The sequence below is a fragment of the Arvicanthis niloticus genome, chromosome 8 (genome assembly GCF_011762505.2).
Source record: "Arvicanthis niloticus isolate mArvNil1 chromosome 8, mArvNil1.pat.X, whole genome shotgun sequence".
NCBI classification, from domain to species: domain Eukaryota; kingdom Metazoa; phylum Chordata; class Mammalia; order Rodentia; family Muridae; genus Arvicanthis; species Arvicanthis niloticus.
In genome coordinates, this window is record NC_047665.1 from 83,786,157 (window position 1) to 83,809,803 (window position 23,647).

Below are 23,647 nucleotides of genomic sequence, written 5' to 3' on the forward strand. Positions count from 1 at the left end.
GGGCAAGAGTGGTGGTGAGGAAAAGGGAGGAACTGGACAAAAGAGAATGGGAGGTAGGCTTTTTCATACACTATACACATGTATGAAACTCCATAACAGTAAAAGTAATAAACCAAATCTTTATTAAAATCTATTTCATATCCAAAATTGTCTTATTTTATTCAACTCTTTGTGTTGTATTGGTCTTCTTCATACAGGTGTTTATTCATACTCCTTTTGAATTCTTTGTATATGTTTATAATTTATATTTTGTGTATCTTATACTGTAGGTCTTCTAAATTGTTTTTCTCAGAGAAAGTTAAGCACAGGAATAATGTCTTGGTTCTTTGTGTTATGTTTTCACGGTTGGGCTTGGGCAGCTGGGGTTAGGATATTGGCTGGGTCTTTTGGAATGGATATCTATACTAGCAATGTTGAGTGTGCATTTGGATCTTGATTTACTGTTGCCCAACTTGGCAGGTTTTGAATCTTCTAAGCTTGTATTTGTAAGCTTCCATCTTGGGGCCATTCATTGTGATGTACTATTGGGATATCAGAAGTCATTCTTGCTCACCTTAGGCAAGATGTATCTCTGATCACATGAAGGAGATTTCTATGGACCTACAGTTCTCCCTGATGTTCCTCAGAAATTGAGGTTGGAGTGCCAGAAATAGACAAAGGTGAGAATTATCGTGGTGCACAGGCATTTAACATAGGTCTTCAGCTGACTACCTTAGAGTTTGAATGGGTAAGGGAAGAACAGGGTTCCCCTGGCCTGCACCAGGAACTCAGATCTTCAGACCATGGACACTTAAGGTCACCACAGAGGGTCTGGCAGTGCTAATCGTGGGACATATGCATGGCTCAAGGCACAAATGCTCAGACAGTGGGGATTTAGGATCACAGGAGTGGAAGTATATGCATATTTTAGTTCATAGGTCCTTAGATAACAGCTTAGGGTTGTATTGGGTTGGGGTGCATAGATCCTCAGAGTTTCCTCCTTGGTATTTAAATATTATTATGAAAATATGGTAATGTGCAGCTGAGGGTTTGTTCTGAGTTGTATTTCTAGATGATAAAAAATATAGAAGTCATCAATTAACCAATAATTACACAATACCACAGTTTTATATGTTCATGTTTTTTTGTCCTTATATTGTCAATATCCAATCTGTGAATTAAAGATGTACATTTAGAACAATATTTTTGAGGTTAAATATATTTCATACATACTCTATGCCAGCCTTTTGTATAGAAGACTTCTCATTTATTAAGCTCACTTATAAGGTTATTAAGCTCACTTGAAAGATGAGTTGACATTCTGAGGTTGAAAGGTCACTCGAGAACATAGAAATTATAATACACAGAGAATAAATTTTTTTTTTTTTTTTTTTTTTTTTGGTTTTTCGAGACAGGGTTTCTCTGTGTAGTCCTGGCTGTCCTGATAACTCACTCTGTAGACCAGGCTGGCCTCGAACTCAGAAATCCGCCTGCCTCTGCCTCCCAAGTGCTGGGATTAAAGGCGTGCGCCACCACCGCCCGGCGAGAATAAAATTTTAATCTGATTTGTTTTTGATTATGTATAACTATATTTCTGTGAAGGGGTTTATGCATCTGTGAGTGCAGGTGACCATAGAGTTCAGGAGCCAGCATCGGATAGTCTGTAGCTGAAATTATAGGTGATTGTTAGCTACACAGCATGGGTGCTGGGAATGAAACTCTAACCCTCTCTAAAAGCAGTGTTCTCTTAACCACTGAACTCTCTCTCCAGCCCCAGGGACAGAATTAGAGTTCAGTGTTTATGACAAAGCTGTACTTTCCTTACTCTGTTAAAGTTCATATCAAAAGAAACATGATTCTAGATTTAGCAATACATACGATGTGTTATATTTTTTTGTACAGGCACCACAGTTACAAGAATAAAAATGACAAATTTTCAACAGTATGTCAATTTTTTTTTTTTTTTTTTTTTTTTTTTTTTGGTTTTTCAAGACAGGGTTTCTCTGTGTAGTCCTGGCTGTCCTGGAACTCACTCTGTAGACCAGGCTGGCCTCGAACTCAGAAATCCGCCTGTCTCTGCCTCCCAAGTGCTGGGATTAAAGGCGTGCGCCACCACCGCCCGGCCCAGTATGTCAATTTTTAAAAGACAAAATTATAAAATCTAAAGTTTGGACCAAGAAATATTATTATGGGATTGCTCAGCTGTGTGTTACATCATGTAGCTACATGCAGTCAGTGCCACACAGATGAGAAGGGTGACACCAAATATCAAGTGGTGATTCTCTGTGTTTTTTTTTCTCTTTGCAACTTTTTTTTTTTTTAATTTTCCATAAAGGAATCTCATACTATTTATCCAAAATCCATCAAGTTAAAAAAAAAACCTCTGCATTTGAGCATTTTATTTATTTATTTAACTTATTTATCTATCTGTTTTTATTTCTCTCTCTTGCCTCTGAACTTGCAAAAATAGGCTTCAGGTTGAGAAGAACAAATTACATCTATCTTCTCACTGGCCATATTTTTAATGGAGCTGTGACTCATTCTATTGTATTGCAGTTTTTAAAATGATATGTTTTAACAATAAAGAAAGAAATCTACAGTGAAATGAGATGCTATAAAATATATCCTCTGATATTTGGCTGTATGGTTATGGCACTATAATTAAGTTGACTACTATATATAACTATTACTAATTTATAATTTCAAAATAGCTACTTTTCAAATAAGCTTACTTAGGTTTTTAATCTTAAAACAATGTCCTCATAGAGTGGTATTTTAGAAAAGTCTATCATTGTGATCAGAGTGTGTTTTCTTTCATCTTTTTTATAGGTAGTCATAGCCTACTGGTATCGCACAATTGTAGGAATAATGAATTTATTTGGGATAGAAACTAAGACCTGCTGGAATGTCACCAGAATGGAGCCTCTTAACGAAGTTCAGAGCTGTGAAGGTGCGTGTCCTCCTCAGTGCTGCTGTGTGCGTGCTGACGTTCTCATAGACGGCTGATGTGGTGGCTCATTTGACATTTAGTATAAACTGTGATCCATTTTATTTAAGACATTATAGAAATGTTTCATCTCAACACATATCTTACATTTCAAACTTATTTTCTGAAGAGGCTACACATTTAATAATTTGAGTATAAATTAGAGATTTAATTCGAATACCAATATGTCCAATGTAAGCTACTTCAGTAAAAGTCCATTTCAGAATGAGATAGTACAAAACATTTGGGATAACATTAGTACATATTTGGGGGGATAAATCCCCAAATATATACTTTAAGTATATATATAATATATATATATAATACTTTGAGTATTAGTTGATGCTAACAATCAGTTATTGTAAATATTGCTTCATCCTTGTTCATAGTACAAGAGGAATTTTAATGAAACTCTCTCTGTATGTCTTCTACATTAGTATCTCTGCCAAACAAATTAACAACAAAAACAAACAAAATGCCCTTGAGAATTATGTAACAGTTTTCTAGCTGTCCCCTGAGACTCTGTTCATAGCAACACAGAAACCTATGTCAAACATACAGGTGTTTTCCATGTTGTCACACATGACTATTTTTCCACAGTATTGCTACTTACTAAATTTATTTAACTCTTAGAATATGAACAAAATTTAAATTTCCCATACTTTTTTTTTTTAAACCGATTTCCTTAAAAACCTAAGATGATACTGGTGGAGGTTGTTTAAGGAGTGATTATACTTCATGGGTTTTTTTTTTTTTTTTTGCAACATACAGCAATGGAGACTGTGGCTTATCAAACATTAGACTTTATAGAGTGTCCATCACTGAAAAGATGTAAGCTTTTCTGAGGGTTGAAAGGCATCATCTTGAACATGTGTGGCATGTGTGGCTTCCAATCAGCAAGAGGCCAGTGTTTGGTACTTGGAGTGCACAGAAGAGCTGGGAGACACTGATGTTCAACTCGGAGAGCTTATGCTATCAACAGACGGTTAGCAATTATAACGGTAGTGCATATTACAAATGTCCAGATGCTAGGAATGTAACCAAGGGCAGACCACACTGAAGCATGTGCTGGCTGAAGATTTGCATCGTATTTACTGAAGAAGCATAACAGACCCACATGCAAGTCTATCACTGTCAGCTGCATGAAAAGCTCATATGTGAGGGGTAGAGATGGGTTCTGCATGGCCCAGTAGATCACTGATATGCTCCAGTCAGTTTGGAAGAAAGGTCACTGCAAATGTCTGGATTGAAGAAGCAGTTGGAAGCAGGATGTTCTGTGAGAGGAAGCACCATGAAAGTCATGTAATTGGCTGCTAGTTTGAATCTTTGGACTGACAGGAGAATGAAAAGTAACAAGTATGGATTCTGTTTCATTGCATGTATCATCTCAGGGAACCTAAAGATCCTGAGGGCAAATACCAAGTGGGTATGTGTCTGTAGAAACTTAGAAATTAGAAAGAGTTCTAATCTGAATATACACTTGCCACCTGTTCATGGATGGCAACTGGACATAGAAAGAACATATGACAGAGGCTTTGTGGTCTTGGGATGAAAGGGTTAATGAGCCAGAGCAAGCAGGGTCACAGGGCTTGTCTCCCATCAGACAGAGCAGTATAACTTTGCAAATCACCTAGGTTTTAAATATTGTTTTCTCAAACAAAAATTTTTCATACCAGTTAATCTCAAATCTTTGCCTGAGAGTTGTGTGAAATCATGAATTTAAAATACACAGGAAGTGTCATACATGCTAACACAGTCATATATAATATTTGTATTATAGATACCACATAAATCATGCATGTCTGCAGCATAACAGATGAAGTGATTAGATTAGGTCACAGAAAGCAAGGGTCTTCCTTGAGGTAGAGCTTGTGTCACACTGATCTGCGGACCTAGAGCAGACAGAAGTGGCCTCAGGGAATTCTCCAAGTATTTCTACTAAAGTCCCAGACACAGAAGAATACCAGCAGCACTTGTATTTATGTGAATTCTAGCATGCGTTACGTTAAAGAAACATGCCATTAGGGGAAAGTTTAAGTGTAAGTAAACAAACATTGTAGTGGTTGTGGCTGGGTGACAAACTGGCTTTGGTCCCTGGGATTGCAAACAAATCAATGTGCTGTAGAGGTGAAGATGTTTGTAGCATTTACAAATGAACATGAGAGGAAATGTGTTTAGCACTTTTATAAGTTCTTGATTGTAAAGCACTAAAATATCGCTCATTAAATACTGACTAAGCTGCTTCTATTTTTTTTTTAAGGATTGGGAGACCCAGCTTGCTTTTACATTGGAGTAATTTTTATTTTAAATGGACTGATGATGGGCTTGTTCTTCATATATGGTGCATACCTGAGGTAAGACTAGTAAAGAGAGTGACCCTGTAAGGCCTGGTAGATACCCATTGACTAAGTGAAGAGGAAACTTGAAACCAACTGACTAGTTACGGGGAATTTTATAGAACTGGTTTTCCATAATCAATGCTATGCAAACAGAAATGAGCTGCCCCTATAGAACAACTACAGGCCTCCCTTTTACCCTTTTGGAGATTTTTGAAAGCTGGAGTATAAATGTGTCTAGTCTGAGATCATGTAGTTAATTATAACAATCACATATTATGTATCCACTCTCCATTGCTCCTTAGGAAAGCCGTGTGAGTTAGCTTTTGTCACTTACAGTTAAGGCAGAGTCACCCTTGGTTATACTAGGATACCAGGAATGCTTTGTTATACCTAGGAAGTGTGGGCTCAGCTGCTACCCTTCTCTATTTCTTCTTGTTTTCACTTGAATGTGCTGTCTGGAGTCATCCTGTGACTTGGGGTCAGGGGAAGACCATAAAATAGCAGTTATATCTGGTTCTATCCAGCCTAGCAACCTTGCATTGTTGAAATAGTTTCAACAGATAACTTATATTCTCATTTGTGTTGAGTGATACAGTCTTTACCCACATTGATTGACTACTTTCTCAGACATTTTGTTTTTTTCAGTGGAATCTACTCTGAAAGACATTAGCTTTCTCTACATTTCAAGAATCACACAGAATTAGAAACAAAAAAATCTAGACTTACGGTCTGGGGACAATAACTTAGCAAGTGTCATGCTCTTTTCCTCCCCATCTTACATTTTTAGGCAGGATCTCTCACTGAACCTGGAGATCACTGATTAGGTAGCCATTCTAGCTAAATGAGCACCCTTGATTTTCCCATCTCTACCTCTCAAGCTTTTTATGTAGGTAGTGGGGATCCAAATTCATGTCCTTAACTGGTGTTTTGGGGATGACTTGGATGGAAAACCATGAAACTAGAACTCTCAACAGCTCCCTGAACAACAGTCAACTTTAGATGCTCAAAGATAAACTGTAATATAATACCAGAAAACACTAAACAATAGAGGCACAAGCAAGGACTTTTTAAACAGGACTCTAATAGCTTAGGAAAGAATTGCTATGGTGTACAGTCATACTAATTGAATGCAACTTGTATGGTGTGATCTTGGAAGCTAAGCAGGGCTGATCCTGGTTAATACATGGTGTGAGAAAATGATTACAGTAATCAACAAATTGAATTGTATAAAATAGAAAAAGTTTTGCATGGAAAAGGCAATAATTTGCATAGTTAAGACACAAACCACACAATGGGAGAAATATATGGAAAGAGAGTTTCTTGCAAATCCATCTTTATTGCCGCACTAGTCACACATCCAGAAATAGAAACAGCCTAGTTATCAGTCAACAGATAAACTGATAGGGAGAATGCAGCACATATACACGATAGAATAGCTTCAGCCCCGAAGAGGAATGAAACCCTTACATTTTCAGCAAAAATGAATGCAACTGAAAATCATTAAGTTAAGTGAAAAAAGCCAGACTCAAACAAAACAAAACAAAACAAAACAAAACAAAACAAAACAAAACAAACAAAAAACAAAACAAAAAACCTTCCCCAAACAAAAATCAAACAAACTTCATGAGGAACCCAGATTTCAATAAAAGTATAAGGGTGTACGCATGTGTGTGTGTGTGTGTGTGCGTGTGCGTGTGTATATGTGTATGTGTATACACAAGTGTACATGCCCATGTGAAGAGACCTGAGGAGGATATTGTATCTCCTGCTTTATCATTGTTTCGTTCCCTTGAGACAGGTTATCTCACTTTATATAGAGATATAATAGTTTATATAATACAGGCTTTATATTAACACCCCCCCACACACAAATGATACAGAATCAGAAGGTAGAAAAACAAGAACTCAAAATGGGAAAGGAACAAAAGAATATACTGGATTAAATGTGTGCAAAGTAAAATCAAATATATATATTATATACACACACATACGCACACACACATATGTGTGTGTGCGTATGTGTGAGTATATGCCCTATAAAATATCATAATGAAGCTGTTATGCTGTGTGCTGACTACATTTCTACAATAAACACAAGGCATTTGACCTGAGTTCCCTTCTGATCAGTGTGCCTTATGACATCTTTTTACCCCTCACACCTCTTCCACAGTTTCTTTCTTTCTTACCTCTACTCAGTGGTTGGGGTTATTACTGCCTCTTGATGGTTTTCCTTTAATTTTTCTGTCTCCTTTTTTTCCTCCTCCTTTCATCCCACCAGTGTATACTGCATCCTAAGCTGAGCAAACAGTGGTGATTAAGCACACACAGAATCTACAGTATATAGTCTAGTGGCCTGGGATGTGGGCCATGGCGGAGCATGTAGCCAAACAAGACCTTTACTACACAGTACAGGTCTGAGCATCTATGAAGATTATTATCTACCTGAGGTCTGATGTGGAAAGTCTACAGTGTGGTCCCTGTCAGAGTATTTTCAGCCCATCAAACAGTTATGAGTTAGTGCTAAGAGAAACTCTTTTTTTTTTTTTTTTTTTTTTTTGTTTTGTTTTGTTTTGTTTTGTTTTTCGAGACAGGGTTTCTCTTTGTAGCCCTGGCTGTCCTGGAACTCACTCTGTCGACCAGGCTGGCCTCGAACTCAGAAATCTGCCTGCCTCTGCCTCCGGAGTGCTGGGATTAAAGGCGTGCTCCACCACTGCCCAGCCTAAGAGAAACTCTTAGTCCTTTAACTTTAATCCTTCATTAAGCCTAATTTCAAAAGACAAGAGTGAAGTCCACTTACGTTATCAGCAGAACAGTGTACAGACCAAAGTGCTAGGCTGTATGTTTAAAATTATTTGATGCTTGTGGTTTACTTAGAAAGTATTTTAATGTAATTATAAACCTGAGATTGTATTTTATGGACACTTTGTGTCCTTGTACAGTCAGGATTAAAACACCAACTACACAGGCATTTGGGAAACATCTGGGCTTATATGGCTTAGTTATTCGTGTTTTAAGCACAGAAAGTTATGTTTTTTAATTCTGAGGTAATTTTATGAAAAGAACCTGTATGTTGCATGTTGTGACTGTGTACTTTCTTCTTTTGACAGCGGGAGTCAGTTAGGAGGTCTGATTACAGTTGCATGCTACTTTTTCAATCATGGAGAGGTTTGTTTTCCATTCAGTTCTCTTTTAGGCATAGAGTGGCTTCAATGAACAAGGAAATACAATCACTAAACTAGTATGATTACATAGTGTTGGACTGTAATATCTTACTTGATGTTGCACATTGGTATGTGAATTATATTAATCTAAAATCATGATGAGTAAAATCGAAATCATGTGAGCTATCAGCCATTTGGTGCTCACTCACACACACATGTTCTGTAGGCAGCATGGCACTCACTGAGTCAGGCATGTTGTTGAGTGACTATTAAATCCCTGGTGGGCAAGTGTTATATCTTCATCATATATAGGTTATGTGACTAAAGTAGAGAGTTGCAGGACTTAGCCAAGATTCCAAGTCTATTGTATAGTGAAGCTGGGTAATGTGTTCCCTGTCACCATTATGTCTCTAAAACCTCTCTTTAAATATACACTTCCCTCTCTTCTTTTGCTGTTTGAGGCAGGGTCACACTATGTTCTCTAGGCTGGCTTCAAAACTTCTGATTGTCAAGCAGCAGCCACCTAAGTGCCAGAATTATATTGCTGGTATATTATATGTCTGTCTCTGAAAGCTGTTATTTTTTGTTTGTTTGTTTTAATGGTAAGAACACTTAGCATCGGATCATAACAGATCTTAATACTCTGAGCAGATTTTTGATTCTACAATACAGTAATTTTAAAGTCTTAGTGTGTGTATATGCCTGCCTGTGTACATGTATGCCTTTATGAGTGTTTGTCTGTGTACCTGCGCCTGAGTACAGAAGAGGCTGTCATATCTCCTGGTGCTGGAGCCATAGGCAGTTGGGAACTACCATGTGGGTACTAGGAACTGAGCTCCAATCCTCATGGCTTCAGATCTATTTGCCCAGCCTCCAAATTAAAGATGCAGATATCGAGAACTTGTCCATGTCACATAATTGAAATTCTATGTCATAGTTCTCCCCAGTGGTTGGAATGGCATTGGTCTGACAACATCCGAAGTTTATTCATAGCTTCCCCATAGCTTCTACTGAATTGTTCTTCCTTTTTCTGTAACAAAATAATGCATTCAAAACAGAACTGACATAGTAAGTCATTGCAAACAGATATACCCAGGCCAAAATGAGCTCCTAAAAACTTCATGGCATGAGAGATTCACTCTGATGCTCCATGTTCTAGATTCCGTGTTAGATGTTGAATGCATGGTAAGGAGAGAGAATCTGAGTATTAATGTTTTGGAATCAAATGTGCTATGTAAGAGCACAGGTTACATGCAGCAAATGTCTGTATCTCCTGTTACAGTAGGCCAATTTAAAAATCGCTTAAGTAAAGGAATAGACAACATCTCACATACAATGCTTTAAATATATGATGTTTAAAACCAACACCTTGTGAAAGCAAATAGTTTGCCATTGAATGATCTGCATTTTATTTGGGTGTGCCAGGCTTCGGTAGACTGAGTTTGAATTTGGAATATAAACCTTTACTCTTTTCAAGGCTTACAAGTTTGGTTTCTTACAAACTTATAACTTTTTGAGTCTCTTAACAAAGAAATAAGACTCTTACCAGGTGTTAAAGACTTATATTCTTTCTATAATTTTAGGACTATAGATTCCAGAATCCTAAATTTCTATAATTTTAGAAATTATATTTAAATTTATATTACATTTAAATTTCTATAATTTTAGCATATAAAATTTTATGCAATGTTGTTCCACATGCCTTAGGGCAGTCCAAGTACGTATATGAAAGGTTAAAAGTATTTTTACTGTGTTCCTTACTAGTAACTCTATGTACTTTTATTGCTTTTAAAAATTTATCTCATGTAGAGTTTATTTGATTGTCTTGGAGCCAGTTTTGACAGCTGGTAATGCCTACCTATATCCGTTTGTCTTTATTGTGTATAGAATTGCTATTTGCAAATGTTCTATGTTTTTGGTTAAAATGGTTTCCTGGCCCCTATCATGTACCTCAAAGCTCCAAACGCCACACTCATGCCTGCAGGGGTATGGTGTACTCTGGGCCAGTAGTCCTCACAGCACCCATCACTGTGTATTTGTTGGTCCTTTGGCTTCATTGTGAGAGATTAGATACAGTTTTTTCTTATTTCTGAGTTTGGCATTTAATAGTGCGTCTCTTAATGGCCATAGGAGAGAATGTCAAAGGACCAGAAGCTATGCCAGGCAGTGAGAACTATAATCTAATGAGCCTAGAATTAAAACTCTGACAGTAAGCCAACCCCCTAATTTTAGGTAATATTTACTATAAAATGGACAATTATGCAAACTGAGTATTTTATGGATTCAGGCCACCCGTGTGATGTGGACGCCGCCTCTCCGGGAAAGTTTCTCCTATCCATTCCTTGTACTTCAGATGTACGTCTTAACTACTATTCTCAGGTAACTTCAGTCATAAGACAAAGCTAAATAAATTATTATGTTGTCTTTATAAAAAAATATGCTTTAACCTACTAAATCATAATTTGAAAGTTGAAGCTATGTTTTAAAACTATTTTAAAAATGAATTGAGTAATCAAATAATGTCAACATAAATTTATAAACTATTTCTTTATTAATGTTACCCAACATGTTTTAGATATCAATATTATGGTTTGAAAATATTTAGTTTTAGTGTGTGAATAAGTATTTTGCCCACATGTGTGCACATTCACTGTACGCATGCCTAGTGTCCACGGAAGCCAGAAAATTGTGTCGGATTCCCTGAAAATGGAGCTACCAATGGTCGCGAGTCACCATGTGAGTGCTGGGAAGTGGGTCTTTGTTCTCTGCAGAAGCTGTCGTTCCAGTCCCACTCACAGGCGTTTGAGAAACAAGTCCTTACTTTCTCAAAGCTAACATATTTCAGCTCCTTTCCCCCCAAACTGTTCTCTTTAAAATAAGATCAGCATATGTATCATAAAAAGGGGCTCCATGTGCAAATGGATTTGGGAACTTGTAAATTTTATAATCCCAAGAAGTGTGTACACACACACACACACACACACACACACACACACACGGGGGGGGGAGGTGTATATGAAAATACACACATATCTAATATATGTCTGAATGATGTTTCTAATAATTTAGCCAGTTTCAAATCAATTATCTTGGATACACTCTTATGTGATTTAAGTTTTTAAGCATTTCAGAAACTTAAGGTGTTTGAGAATTAAAAACAGCAGAGTACTACAAATAGCTTTGCTGTATGAATAAATTTCACAGGCGTTAGTGAAATCTGTCACTGAGAGATCATGAACATTATCTTCTCTAAACGCCCAGGGAATCAGTCTTTGCCAGGTTCCACCATATATGACAATCCTTACTTCCCTTCCCTCCCTCTTTCCCTGGCTCCAGTCCTCCCTTTCTCCCTACCTCTCTTCACTCTTTTCTCCCTCTTTCCCTTCCTTTCCTTCTAAACTTGTGCCTTGAACATGAGTTTCCTTCTAAACTCACATCCATGTACATAAATATCTGCATCTACGTTTTTATGTATTTAAAATTACCCATAGGAAAATGATGGTAAATGTAAATATTTAGCCACAGACAATTTAGCACACACTCAAGCAACTGATTAGGACATGCATTTGTTAGCTGACTGGATAAAGGTAGACTGGGGCATCCTGAGCTCACTACAGATCTCGAGACCAGAGGCTGCCTCCTAGTGTGCCACCAATTAGGAGTTGAATTTGAATTTGGGAATCTGTTTCCAGTTTAAGTTTCAATGTTTATTCATTACATTATGTACTTAGAAAGATCATAGAGAAAGATGCTATCTTTTCCCAGGAGATGATGTGTGCTCATCTGAAGTAATATTAGTCTGGCTTATTGGGGGTGAGGGTAATTTGTACAATAAAATGTACTGGTCAGGACATTTAGGACCATGACCTTGAAGGCATGCACTCCGTTTGACTGAAACCAGTTTTGTGTGACTAAATAACTTGGTGTTCCCCACAAGTAGTGGCACACTCCACGCCAGCATGTGTGCTTCTTCTCACTATTTTCTGAGTCATGTGAGTGACCAGGTGTGGGACAGACTTCTCTGTGGAATAATGGACAACACCGAGAGGAACACGGGATTAATGTCATGTCCTGTTTCTTGAACTTTGGCTGGAGGATTAAAACTGAATGCCCAACATTTTTTTTTTTTTAAATAAGGACCTAACATTATATTTTAAATAATTTAATTTACTGAAAAAATTGTACAATACTCTTTTGAAATCACCTAATTTGGTTTTATTTAAGCATTTCGATTGTTCAAGCATTTTAAATAATTTTTGTAAATTGATTTTCAAAATTATATTTTGTTGTGTTATATAAAAGTTAAGGAGATCAGTTATGTTTTTAAAAGATATTTAACAAGAACTTTTTTGTTCTTGAGCTCCTAGCTGTCTTTGCAGCAGAACTTACGGTGTTCCCTTTTTCCTTCAAGGACCTCCACTGTTCACAAAAAGCAGTACATAGCACTGTGTTTCTCTAATGTCGCCTTTATGCTTCCTTGGCAATTTGCCCAGTTTATACGGAGATCAGTTATGTTTTTAAAAGATATTTAACAAGAACTTTTTTGTTCTTGAGCTCCTAGCTGTCTTTGCAGCAGAACTTACGGTGTTCCCTTTTTCCTTCAAGGACCTCCACTGTTCACAAAAAGCAGTACATAGCACTGTGTTTCTCTAATGTCGCCTTTATGCTTCCTTGGCAATTTGCCCAGTTTATACTTTTTACACAGGTAAGACGGCTTAATGTAATTTAAGATGAATGCATGTGTGCATGCTTATGCCTGGGGAGGGTTGTAGAATGCTCATTTTAGTTCGGCTTTTGAGGCTAGCCTCATGTTCACTCTGCAGCCTGAGCTGGCCTTGAACTCGTGATATTTCTGCCTTTACCTCTTAAGTGCAGGGGTAACAGAAGCAACTACCACACCTAGCTGATTTCATTCATGCTCTCAAGGGCTATGAAATTAAGGGCTGATCATAAGGTCTTTATAAACGTCTTTATTCTGTTTTGTATGAGGAGAAAAATTCTACCAAGAACCAAGATCTTTAATCAAGATCTTACTTATGTGAATTGAAGCCATATCTTCTTCCTAAAATACCTATGTAACTAGTAGCAAGAAATTATACTTGTGAAGCAGAGTAAAGGGGCAAAGTGGTGACGTTTTATGGCAGTAAATATTCCCATGCAGGTCCTTTCCACCAACAGTGAGGTTCTGTACTGGAAGTGAGACTTCTGGCACTAACTATTCATAAATTTTGAATTAAGACTTCAGCCCAGTCAGCACTGAGTGCTTAAAATTGTTAAGAGTCACAGTTCTTTATTAGCGTTGGCTGTGACATAGGTCATTCTACAGTCATTATTTGCATAGGCTGAAACAGTAGAGTGAATAGTTGTGTGTGTATTTTACCTGCATGTCACTCTGTGCATGACATGGATTCAGTCCCTGCAGAGGCCAGAAGATCATGTTGGATCTCCTGGAACCGGAGTTAACAATTAATTGTTATGTGCTATGTGGGTACTGGGAATCAAATCCAGGTCCTCTGGAAGACAGCCAGTGCTCTTAACCATGAGCCATGTCTCTAGACCCTCGAATAGATTTTTAACAAGTCACCTCATTATTAGAAAATTTAATTAAATAGTACTCATGAAACTATGTGAGAAGCTCTATAAGGAGGTTCTAGATCATCTTAGTAGTGTCATGATCATTGAAAGCAATGTGAAGACTTAATTTTCTTTTAATTTAGTTTTTTTACTTATTTACTTTACATCCCACTCACTGGCCTCCTCCTGGTCACCTCTTCGACAATCTTTCCTCTTTCCTCCCTCCTTTTCTTCTATGAGTGGGTGGGGCTCCCTGGGTATCCCCCCAACCCTGGCACTCTGCAAGGCTAGATGCTTCCTCTCCCAGTGAGGCCAGACAGGGCAGCCCAGCTAGAAGAGCATATTCCATGTACAAACAACAGCTTTTGCGATAACCCTATTCCGGTGGTTCATGATTCACAGGAAGGTCATGCTGTACATCTGCTACATATGAGCGGGGATGCTGGGCCTAGGTCTCCTGGCTCATATGAAGACTTAATTTTCTTAACTAAAACAGGCACCCACATGTGTGTTTGCATTAATGGGAGAAACAAAGTCCCCCTACCCTCTGGGGATTTTACATTTTTTATTTTTTATAATGTCCCCTAACCATTTTGTCTGAAATGGCTATAAAGGAAGATGGCTCACATTTCAAAGGACAAACTGATGAGAGAGTCATCAGGAACATAGAATATTTGATCTGACAAGACACTAGACTTGATCATTCCAAGATGCTAAGAATTTGGCAGCTAGATTTCAGTTTCTATTCAAGTTCACTCTGGAATCCCTAGGTATGCTGAAAACTGCTGTGGCGGGGGAAAGAGAGGAGATTACTGATAAGGAAATTGTCGAACAACAAGTTAAGTAGATATGCATCGTTTTTAGACAAGATAGTGCTTGCATATTTATGCAACATTGATTAACAATTCAGTTGTCTTTATACGACTGAGTTTCAATCTGAGGTATGTAATTAGTTCATATATTTTTAATATTTAAGTCAATGTGACTATGTGTCGTTAACCTGTTGGTAACAAGAGTGTCTTTTGTCCCTGGAGTCTCTCCTTCTGTTGGCAATATCTTGGGACAAAGAAAAGCTCCAGATGCCCTAGCCTAAGCACAGGATCTAGGAAGCAGGCTGCCTGCACCTGCAGGACTGCATACCCACAATGCATTCCGAGTGTTGTGGAGGATGCCACAACATGGCTTCTAACAAAACACTTCTCTCTTGTGCATAAGAATGTAGAAAATACAAACATAAACATTAGAAGCTCACAACAATATATTCTGTGTGAGGATGTAGAATCCTTTAGGTGATGTCAAGGGGTAGTATAAGTAGTCATAGAATAGCTCTAATTTTGGTTTTTCTCCAAGTAAATATAATTTTTAAAGTTGAAAACGATTTCCCCATTGGCACTGGCATGTCAACTGGGGTCATTGTTCTTGTTTTAGCTGCCATATTGTTGAGAAACCATAGTTGCAGCTTCTTTGTCATGCATAGAAGACACACTGTGACAGCAGGCTTACTTCTCTTTTGTTTCTTATAGTCTTCTACCCCCTCTTCTGCAATGTTTCCCAAGCCTTGGTTGGAGGAATTGTAGACGCATCAATCAGGGCTGTGCACCCCTCAGACTTAGTTCTTCGCATTTTGACCTGCTTTGACTCTCTGTAATGGTCTCCATCTTTTGAAAGATGAAGTTTCTGCTTCAAAATGAAATTTTCTTGATGAAGCAAATTTATCTGTGGACATAAGCATAAGTGTTTAGAATGTAGCTAGAAATTACACTGGTTTGGGAATGTGTCTGTAGTAGGTTATTCTCTATGTCGTGTTAATATATTTAACATAGATAGATATACTCAACCACAGTTAAAGGAGGCCAGAGCCACGAGTTTAAGAGTGAGGAGGGGGTGTACATGAGAGGAGAGGAGCTAGAGGGAAGAAAGGGAGAGGCGGAAATGATGAAATGATATTTTTATCTTAAAGTATAAAACAAGATAGGAAAGGTTGTTTATTTGTTTTTAATTGGGGGTGAAGAAACATACACACCAAGGCATACAGAAAGATGCTACAGAGTAGAGGGGAAACTTGGAAGCCCCAGATTCCCAGTTGTGTGTTTTGACAGAAATGAGCTTTCCATAGCTGTGTGGGTTTGCTTTGGAGTCTTCTGTTGTGTTTCATTGGTCTACATGCCTGGTTTCATGCCAGTACTTTGCTGTCCTTGACACCATGGCTTTAATATAGAGCCTGAGGTCAGGTAATATGATACTTTGGTCTGTGCTGCATCTATTTGGATCTCTTGTGGCTCTCTGTGGTCTTTGCTACTTCATTATGAACTATAGCAGTTTCTGTCCTGTGAAGAATGTCATTAAAACTTTGGTGAGAATTGTGTTGAATCTGTAGATTGCTGGGTTTTATTTTTTTAATTTATTCTTCTCGCATAGATTACATACTGATTACAGTTAGCCCTCCCTCGTCTCTTTGCAGTTTCTTCTCCCACCTTCCCTTGCCCCAAGATCTCCTCCTCCTCCTTTTTCTTTCTGTCCAGCCTCCTGGTTTTTTTTTGGAATGTAGACATGGTTATTCTTTTACTTTAGAGTTAATATCTATTTATAAGTGAGTACACACTTTGTTTTCTGGATCTGGGTTACTTTACTCAGGATGATCTATTTGCCTTCAATTTCATAATGTCATTTTTACAGCTGTGTAATACTCCATTGTGTAAATGTACTATATCTTTCTTTATTCATTTTTTATTTGAGGGACATTTAGGTTGTTTCCAGTTTTTGACACTTGTGAATAAAGCTGCTATGAAGATATTTGAGCAAGTGTCCTCGTAGTATGGTGTATCCTTTGGTTATATGGCCAAGAGTGGTATAGATGGGTCTTGAGATAGATCATTTGCCAGTTTACTGAGAAATTGCCATATTGAAATCAAAAGTGGCTGTATAAGTTTGTACTCTAACCAGAAGTATACAACTGTTCCCATTGTTCCACATCCTCGCCAGCATGAGCGGTCACTTGTGTTTTTGACCTTAGCAATTATGATGGTGTAAGGAATCTCAAAGTAATTTTGATTTGTACTTCCCTGATGCCTAAGGATATTGAACATTTCTTTAAGTGTTTCTCAGTCATTTGAGATTTTTCTGCTGATAATTCTCTATTTAGATCTGTTCCCCATTTTTAAATTGGATTATTTGATTTGTTGATGTCTATCTAGTTTATTTAAAAATTTTTAAAATATATTTTGGACATTAACCCTCTGTGAAATGTAGAGTTAGTGAAGACCTTTTTCTGTTTTGTAGGCTGCCGTTTTGTCCTATTCATGGTGTCTTCACCTTATAGAAGTTTCATGAAGCCCCATTTATCGTCAGTCTTAGTGCCTGCACTAAGATTGTTGTTCTGTCAGAAAATTGTCTCCTGTTTTTAAGGCTATTCCAAAAAATTTCTTCTATTAGATATTTGAGGTATTTGACCCACTTGTATTTGAGTTTTGTGCATGAACATAGATTTGCCTCTATCAGAATTCTTCTGCATACCAACATCCAGTTAGACCAGTACTATTTGTTGAAGATGCCTCATTTTTTTCCCATTGTATATTTCTGGCTTATAACAAAAATCAGGTGTCCAGGTGGTGTCCAAAGGTATGTAGTTGTATATCTGTGTCTTAAATTCGATCCATTAATCAACCTGTTTGTGTTTATGCCAGTGATTTGCTGGGTTTGTTACTATAGCTGTTTTTGTTATTGTAGCACAGCTTGAGATAAGGATGGTAATAGCTCTGGAAGTTTTTCTCATATACAAGATTGTTTTAGCCATCCTAAATTTATGTTTTTCCATATGAAGTTGAATATTGTTTTTTCAAGTTCTGTAAAGAATTGTGTTTGAATTTTGATACAGATTGTATTGAATTTATAGTTTGTTTTTAGTAAGATGGACATGTTTTGCTATGTTACATGTACTGATCCATATGCATGGGTGAGCTTTCCATCTTCTGATGTCTTCTTCAAAGACTTCAAGTTATTGTCATACAGATCTTTAACTTTCTTTGTTACATGTTGGTGTTTGTCAGCCTTAATTATATTAAATAAGTTCCTTTTATCCATGATCTGTTTGAGACCATTATCATGAAGGAGTGTTGGCTTTTGTCAAAGGCTTTTCCAGTATCTAATGAGATGATAACTTTTAAACAATTTATTTATGTGATAGATTTCACTGACAGATTCTTCCTATGTTGAATCATCCCTGCATGTCTAGGATGAATCCTACTCTTTTAAAATGTGTACCTAGATTCAGTTTACAAATATTTTGTGGAGTATTTTGAATCAGTGTTCAGGAGAGAAACTGGGCTGTTAGTGTTCTTTCTTTGATGGGTGTCTGTGTGGTTTTGTTATAAGGGTGACTGTGGCCTCATAAAATGAATTAGGCAATGTCCCTTCTGTTTCTCCTGTGTAAAATAAATTGAAGAGTATTGGTGTTAGCTTTTTTTTTTTTTTTTTTTTTTTTTTTTTAAAACTCTCAAGAGAATTCTGGGCTAAAAGTAGCTGGCCCTGGACTGTTTTGGATTGGGAGACTTTTAGTGACTACTTCTATTTCCTTTCAGGTCTAAGTCTGTTTACATTGTTTATCTGATATTGATTTAACTTTAATAAGTATAATCTATTCAGAAAAATGTCGATTCCTTTTACTATTCTCTATTTTTGTGGAGTACGAGTTTTTAAAGTATCAACTAATGATTATTTGGGTTTTCTTTGTTTCTGTTGTTATGGCCCCTCGACCTTTCTGATTTTGTTATTTCTCTCCTGTCTTTTACTTAGTTTAGATAAGGGTTTGTCTATCTTGTTGATTTTCTCAAAGCATCAACTCTTTGTTTCATTGATTCTCTGTATTGTTCTCTTTGTTTCTCTTTTATTGTTTTCAGCCCCAGTTTGATTATTCCCTGCCATGTCCTCCACTTGGGTAAGCTTGCTTCTTTTTGTTTATCACAACAATAAAATAACAGAAATTAACAATCATTTGTCACTAATATCTTTCAATAAATGGACTCAATCCTCCCAATAAAAATATACAAATTCAGGATTCTTTCTGCTGCATACAAGAAACACACCTCAACATCAAAGATAGACATTGCCTAGAATAAAGGGTTGGAAAAAGATTTTCCAAACAAATGGAGCTTTCAGGTGTGCTGTTAACTTGCTGGGATGAGATATCTCCAATGTGTTTATGAAGGCACTTAGTGCTATGAACTTTCCACGTAGCACTGCTTTCATTGTATTTTATGAGTTTGAGTGTATATTGTGCCTTCATTTTCATTGAATTCAATTAAGTTCAGTTTTTTTTATTTCTGCCTTTTCCCAGTAGTCATTTAGTAAAGAGTTGTTTCCATGAGTTCTGTAATTTCCATTGTTGTTGATATTCAGCATTAATCCATTGTGGTCTGATAGGATACAGGGGACTATTAAAATTTTTTTGTACCCTTTGAATTTTACTTTGTGACTAAGTATGTGGTCAGTTTTGGAAAAAGTTATTTGAGGTGCTGAAAAGAGGCATATTCTTTTGTTTTGGGGTGGAATATTCTGTAGATATCTGTTAGCTCATTTGGTTTATAATTCTGTTAGCTCCCTTACTTCTCTGCTTAGTTTTTCTCTGGATGATTTGTCTATTGGTGGGAGTGGGATATTGAAATCTTCCACTATTAATGTGTGAGGTACAATGTTTCAAACTTTAGCAATGTTTAACAATGATTCAAACTTTAGCAATGTTTCTTTTATAAATGAGGGTGCTCTTGCATTTGTCACATGGATGATAAGAATTGAAATGTCATCTTGGTGAAATTTTCCTTTGACGAGTATAAACTGTCCTTCCTCATCCCTTTTGATTAATTTTGCTTTGAAGCCTACTTTGACAGATATTATAATAGCTATACCATCTTGCATCTTGGGTTTATTTGTTTGGAAAATCTTTTTCCAACCCTTTACTCTAGGCAGATGTTGAGGTGTGTTTCTTGCAGGCAGCAGAAGGATGAATCTTGATTTTGTATATTTTTATTGGGAGAATTGAGTCCATTGATTGAGAGATAGTAATAACAGTAATAACAAATGATTGTTAATTCCTGTTATTTTATTGGTGTTGATTTGATGGTTGTGTGTGTGTTTGTGTGTGTGTGTGTGTGTGTGTGTGTGTGAGAGAGAGAGAGAGAGAGAGAGAGAGAGAGAGAGAGAGAGAGAGAGAACACATGCTTTCCTTCAGTTGGTTTTGCTGTTGAGAGATTATTTGTATCCTGTGTTTTCATGGGTATAGTTAATCTCCTTGGGTTGGAGCTTTTCTTCTAGTACCCTCTGTAGGGCTGAATTTGTGGATAGCTATTGCTTAAATTTTACTTTATTATGGGATATCTTATGTGTGGTGATTGAAGGTTTTGTTGGGTATAGTAGTCTGGCATGGCATCTGTGGTCTCTTATTGTCTGTAAAACATCTATCCAGGTCCTTCTGGCTTTTAGAGTTTCCTTTCAAAAATCAGTTGTAAGTTTAATGGGTTTGTCTTTATATGTTAGTTGCCCCTTTTCCAGTTCAGCTTTCAATATTCTTTTTTTGTTCTGTATGTTTAGTGTTTTGATTATTATGCAACAAGAAGACTTTCTTCTCTGGTTCAAGTATTTGGTATTCTGTAAGCCTCTTGTACCTTTATAGATGTATTCTTCTTTAGATTAGGAAAATTTTCTTCTATAATTTTGTTAAAAATATTATCTGGGACTTTGGGCAGGGATTCTTCTTATTCTTCTATTTCTATCATTTTAGATTTGGTCTTTTCATAGTGTCCCATATTTTCTGGATGTTTTGTAACAGTAATGTAATTGTTTATATTCAACATTTCTTTGACTGATGTATCTATTTTTCTATCATATCTTCAATGCCTGAGAATCTCTCTTCTGTCTCTCGTATTCTGTTGGTGATGCTTACATCTGTACTTTGCTTACTTAGATTCTTTATTTTAAGAATTTCCTCACTTTGTGTTGTTTTTATTGATTTCATTTCTTATTTTCAGATTTTAAATAGTTCTATTCATTTTCTACAACTGTTTGGTTTTTCCTGGCTCTCTTTGAGGGATTTTCTTTTTCATTTTTTAAGGACCTCTATCATCTTCATAAAGTTAGTTTTCAGGTAACTTTCTTGTGCTTCAGCTATGCTGAAATATTCAGGATTTTCTGTCATAGGATATTTGAGCTCTAATGGTGACACATTGCCCTTGCTGGTATTGATTCTGCTTCTTACACTGGTATCTAGGCTTCTAAATTTGGGATGATTGTAGATATAGATGCTGATTTTAGAGTTTGTCTTTGTTGGATGTGTGTTTTGTTTCTTGTTTTCTGATTGTCCAGCAGGAAGTCTCCACTCAAGTTGGGGTGGTGGTGGAACATAGTGATAAGGAGGTGAGTTGGGATTGGGAATAGTGTTGGAGAGCACTGAGAGAATGGAAGACATCTCAGGTGGAGTGCCTATATGGAGTCTGGAGGCCCATGTAGTCTCTGGTCCACCAGGGTCTGAGTTCACCTATCTGTTCTTCTGGCTGGCTTGGCCTATACCTGTTCTTCTGTCTGGTGTGGATTGTGTGTGAGCAGCAGATATCCACACAGTTTGTGGTGGCACATGGCAGTTAGAGGAGGCATTGGGTTGGTTCTTTGAGGTAGGAACCAAGGGTATGGGAAGGTTCTGAGTACAGGTGGACTCTGAACTGTTCTTCTGACTTGCCTGATTGCTTTTTATGTGTGATATAGAATTAGCTTAAGGCTAATTTGGTAATAATTTTTTCCCCAAGAGAATGATGAATATGTTTTCAACAGGCAAAAACACTAACAATCTTAATTTATTGGCCCAGAGTGAGATGTTTCTTTTTTTTTGGGGGGGGGGTTTCCACCTTTATTTTTTATTAGATATTTTATTTACACTTCAGATGCCATCCCCTTTCCCCATTCCCCCCCTTAGAAAACCCCTATCCCATGCCCCCCTTTCCTTTTTGCATTTATACATTTTTTTAAAAATATGTTAATCATAGGCTTTATAAGTTTGGTATTGTTCAATCTGAGGTGTAACCCACTACCCAACCTAGATATAACAACTATCTTTGACTGGTGGAGATACATGAATATCTGCCTCCCTCTCTCCCCCCTCTTTCTCTCTTTCATCACCTAGCTTCTCCTCTCCTTCTTCTCCTCCTCTTCTTACTCTTTTTCTTCCTCTCAGTACTCCTCCTACCTTAGCTCCTCCTACACATCACCCTTCCTGTTAAAATGAAACTTTTCTCTCAAAATACAATTAGAGCATAATTATGCCAATTTGTACCAGTGAGGTACAAGATAGTCCTAATACCCAGTCCATCCTTTTGTTGACTAACCAGCACCTCTGTCATCTATCCTAAAACATTTAGTTCTGAACCTGGCTTTAGGATGAATGTCAGCTGATGACCATCCACTCAAATCTTTTCTCTTAAGGTAAATAGCTATAAGTTTTCAACCCCATCAGAAATCCAGAATGACTGAGTTAACTATAATTGTGGGAAGCACAAAGCATAGCTTCTAAAACTTAGCCAATTTATAGAGACCTCTGAACACCTGAAAAGCCCCTATACTACTGAACGTTGGAGCATCAAATCTTCAGCCTTCTGGCCCAGAATCATCTGACAGACCTTAGTGATGCAGGATTATTAAGGACTGATTACTCTGTCTAGGCAGATATAATCAGTCGACTATTCTGCATGTGTGTCCTTTTCTGGACAGTAATTTGTCTGTAGATGGAGAGAGGCAATTCTTGCCTAGTGGCTGTTACCACACAACTGGAGTAACTCCAAGGATGCTCAATTTCTTCTTAGAATCCACGACAGGAAGCTGTCAGGAGCAGACAGGTCTCTAATCAATATGAACATCAATATATAAATATTTGTAGCGTCAGTTCTATGGACTTCTGATGTTTTGAAAACCAACTATCCATGTAAGGTAACCTGGACTGTTGTCTGTTCACTCCTCTCAGCTATTTCTAAATAAAATATGGAAAACACCCTAACAATAAACTCAAAAATATGAATTTTCTATAGTCCCTTAACTCATAAGTTAACTGTCCCAAATCAGTTAAAAAAGTTAAAAAAGGGCTGGGTCTAGGCCTTGTATTCCTAAATGTGTTATACAGGCACAATGCCCATGAGCGTATCAATATTCATCTCATTTTTATATTAATAAGAGGCTTGTACCAATGAAAACCTTAAATTTGAGATCAAAGTAAATTTTGTACCATTTAAGAAATTATAACTTCATCTTTATAATAATTATACAGATTTCTACCAATAGGTTATGGCTATGCAATAAGTCCTAGCTAATCCCCCCTGTTCCAACAAAACCACTACTTGTCCCTAGAAAGACAGACCATTATTAACCACATTAGTCCCCAAGCTCAGGGAATAGGGGCACTGACTCTTCTTTAACTTCTTCAAGCTGATTAAGGGCATTGAGATTTTAGAAGAGGGGTAGGGGGAAGAGTAAGTTGATAAGCCTCTGATGCTGTGTCTTCACTGAATCCAGATGGAATTCCAGGACATCAGAGGTTTGGGCAGGTCTGCTCAGTATGCTTGATGAGTAGATACACC

At 37.2% G+C, this 23,647-nt stretch overlaps 1 protein-coding gene across 1 annotated transcript in view; it reads left to right on the plus strand.

The window, feature by feature from the left end:
• LOC117713860 (putative C-mannosyltransferase DPY19L2) overlaps window positions 1-23,647 on the plus strand; it is a 107,071-nt gene that overhangs the window by 16,004 nt on the left and 67,420 nt on the right. The window contains exons 5-9 of the mRNA XM_034510369.2: window positions 2,809-2,929; window positions 5,226-5,319; window positions 8,412-8,469; window positions 10,753-10,844; window positions 13,071-13,170. Of these exons, the coding sequence (XP_034366260.1) occupies window positions 2,809-2,929; window positions 5,226-5,319; window positions 8,412-8,469; window positions 10,753-10,844; window positions 13,071-13,170 (465 nt within the window). The remainder of the gene's footprint in view (window positions 1-2,808; window positions 2,930-5,225; window positions 5,320-8,411; window positions 8,470-10,752; window positions 10,845-13,070; window positions 13,171-23,647) is intronic.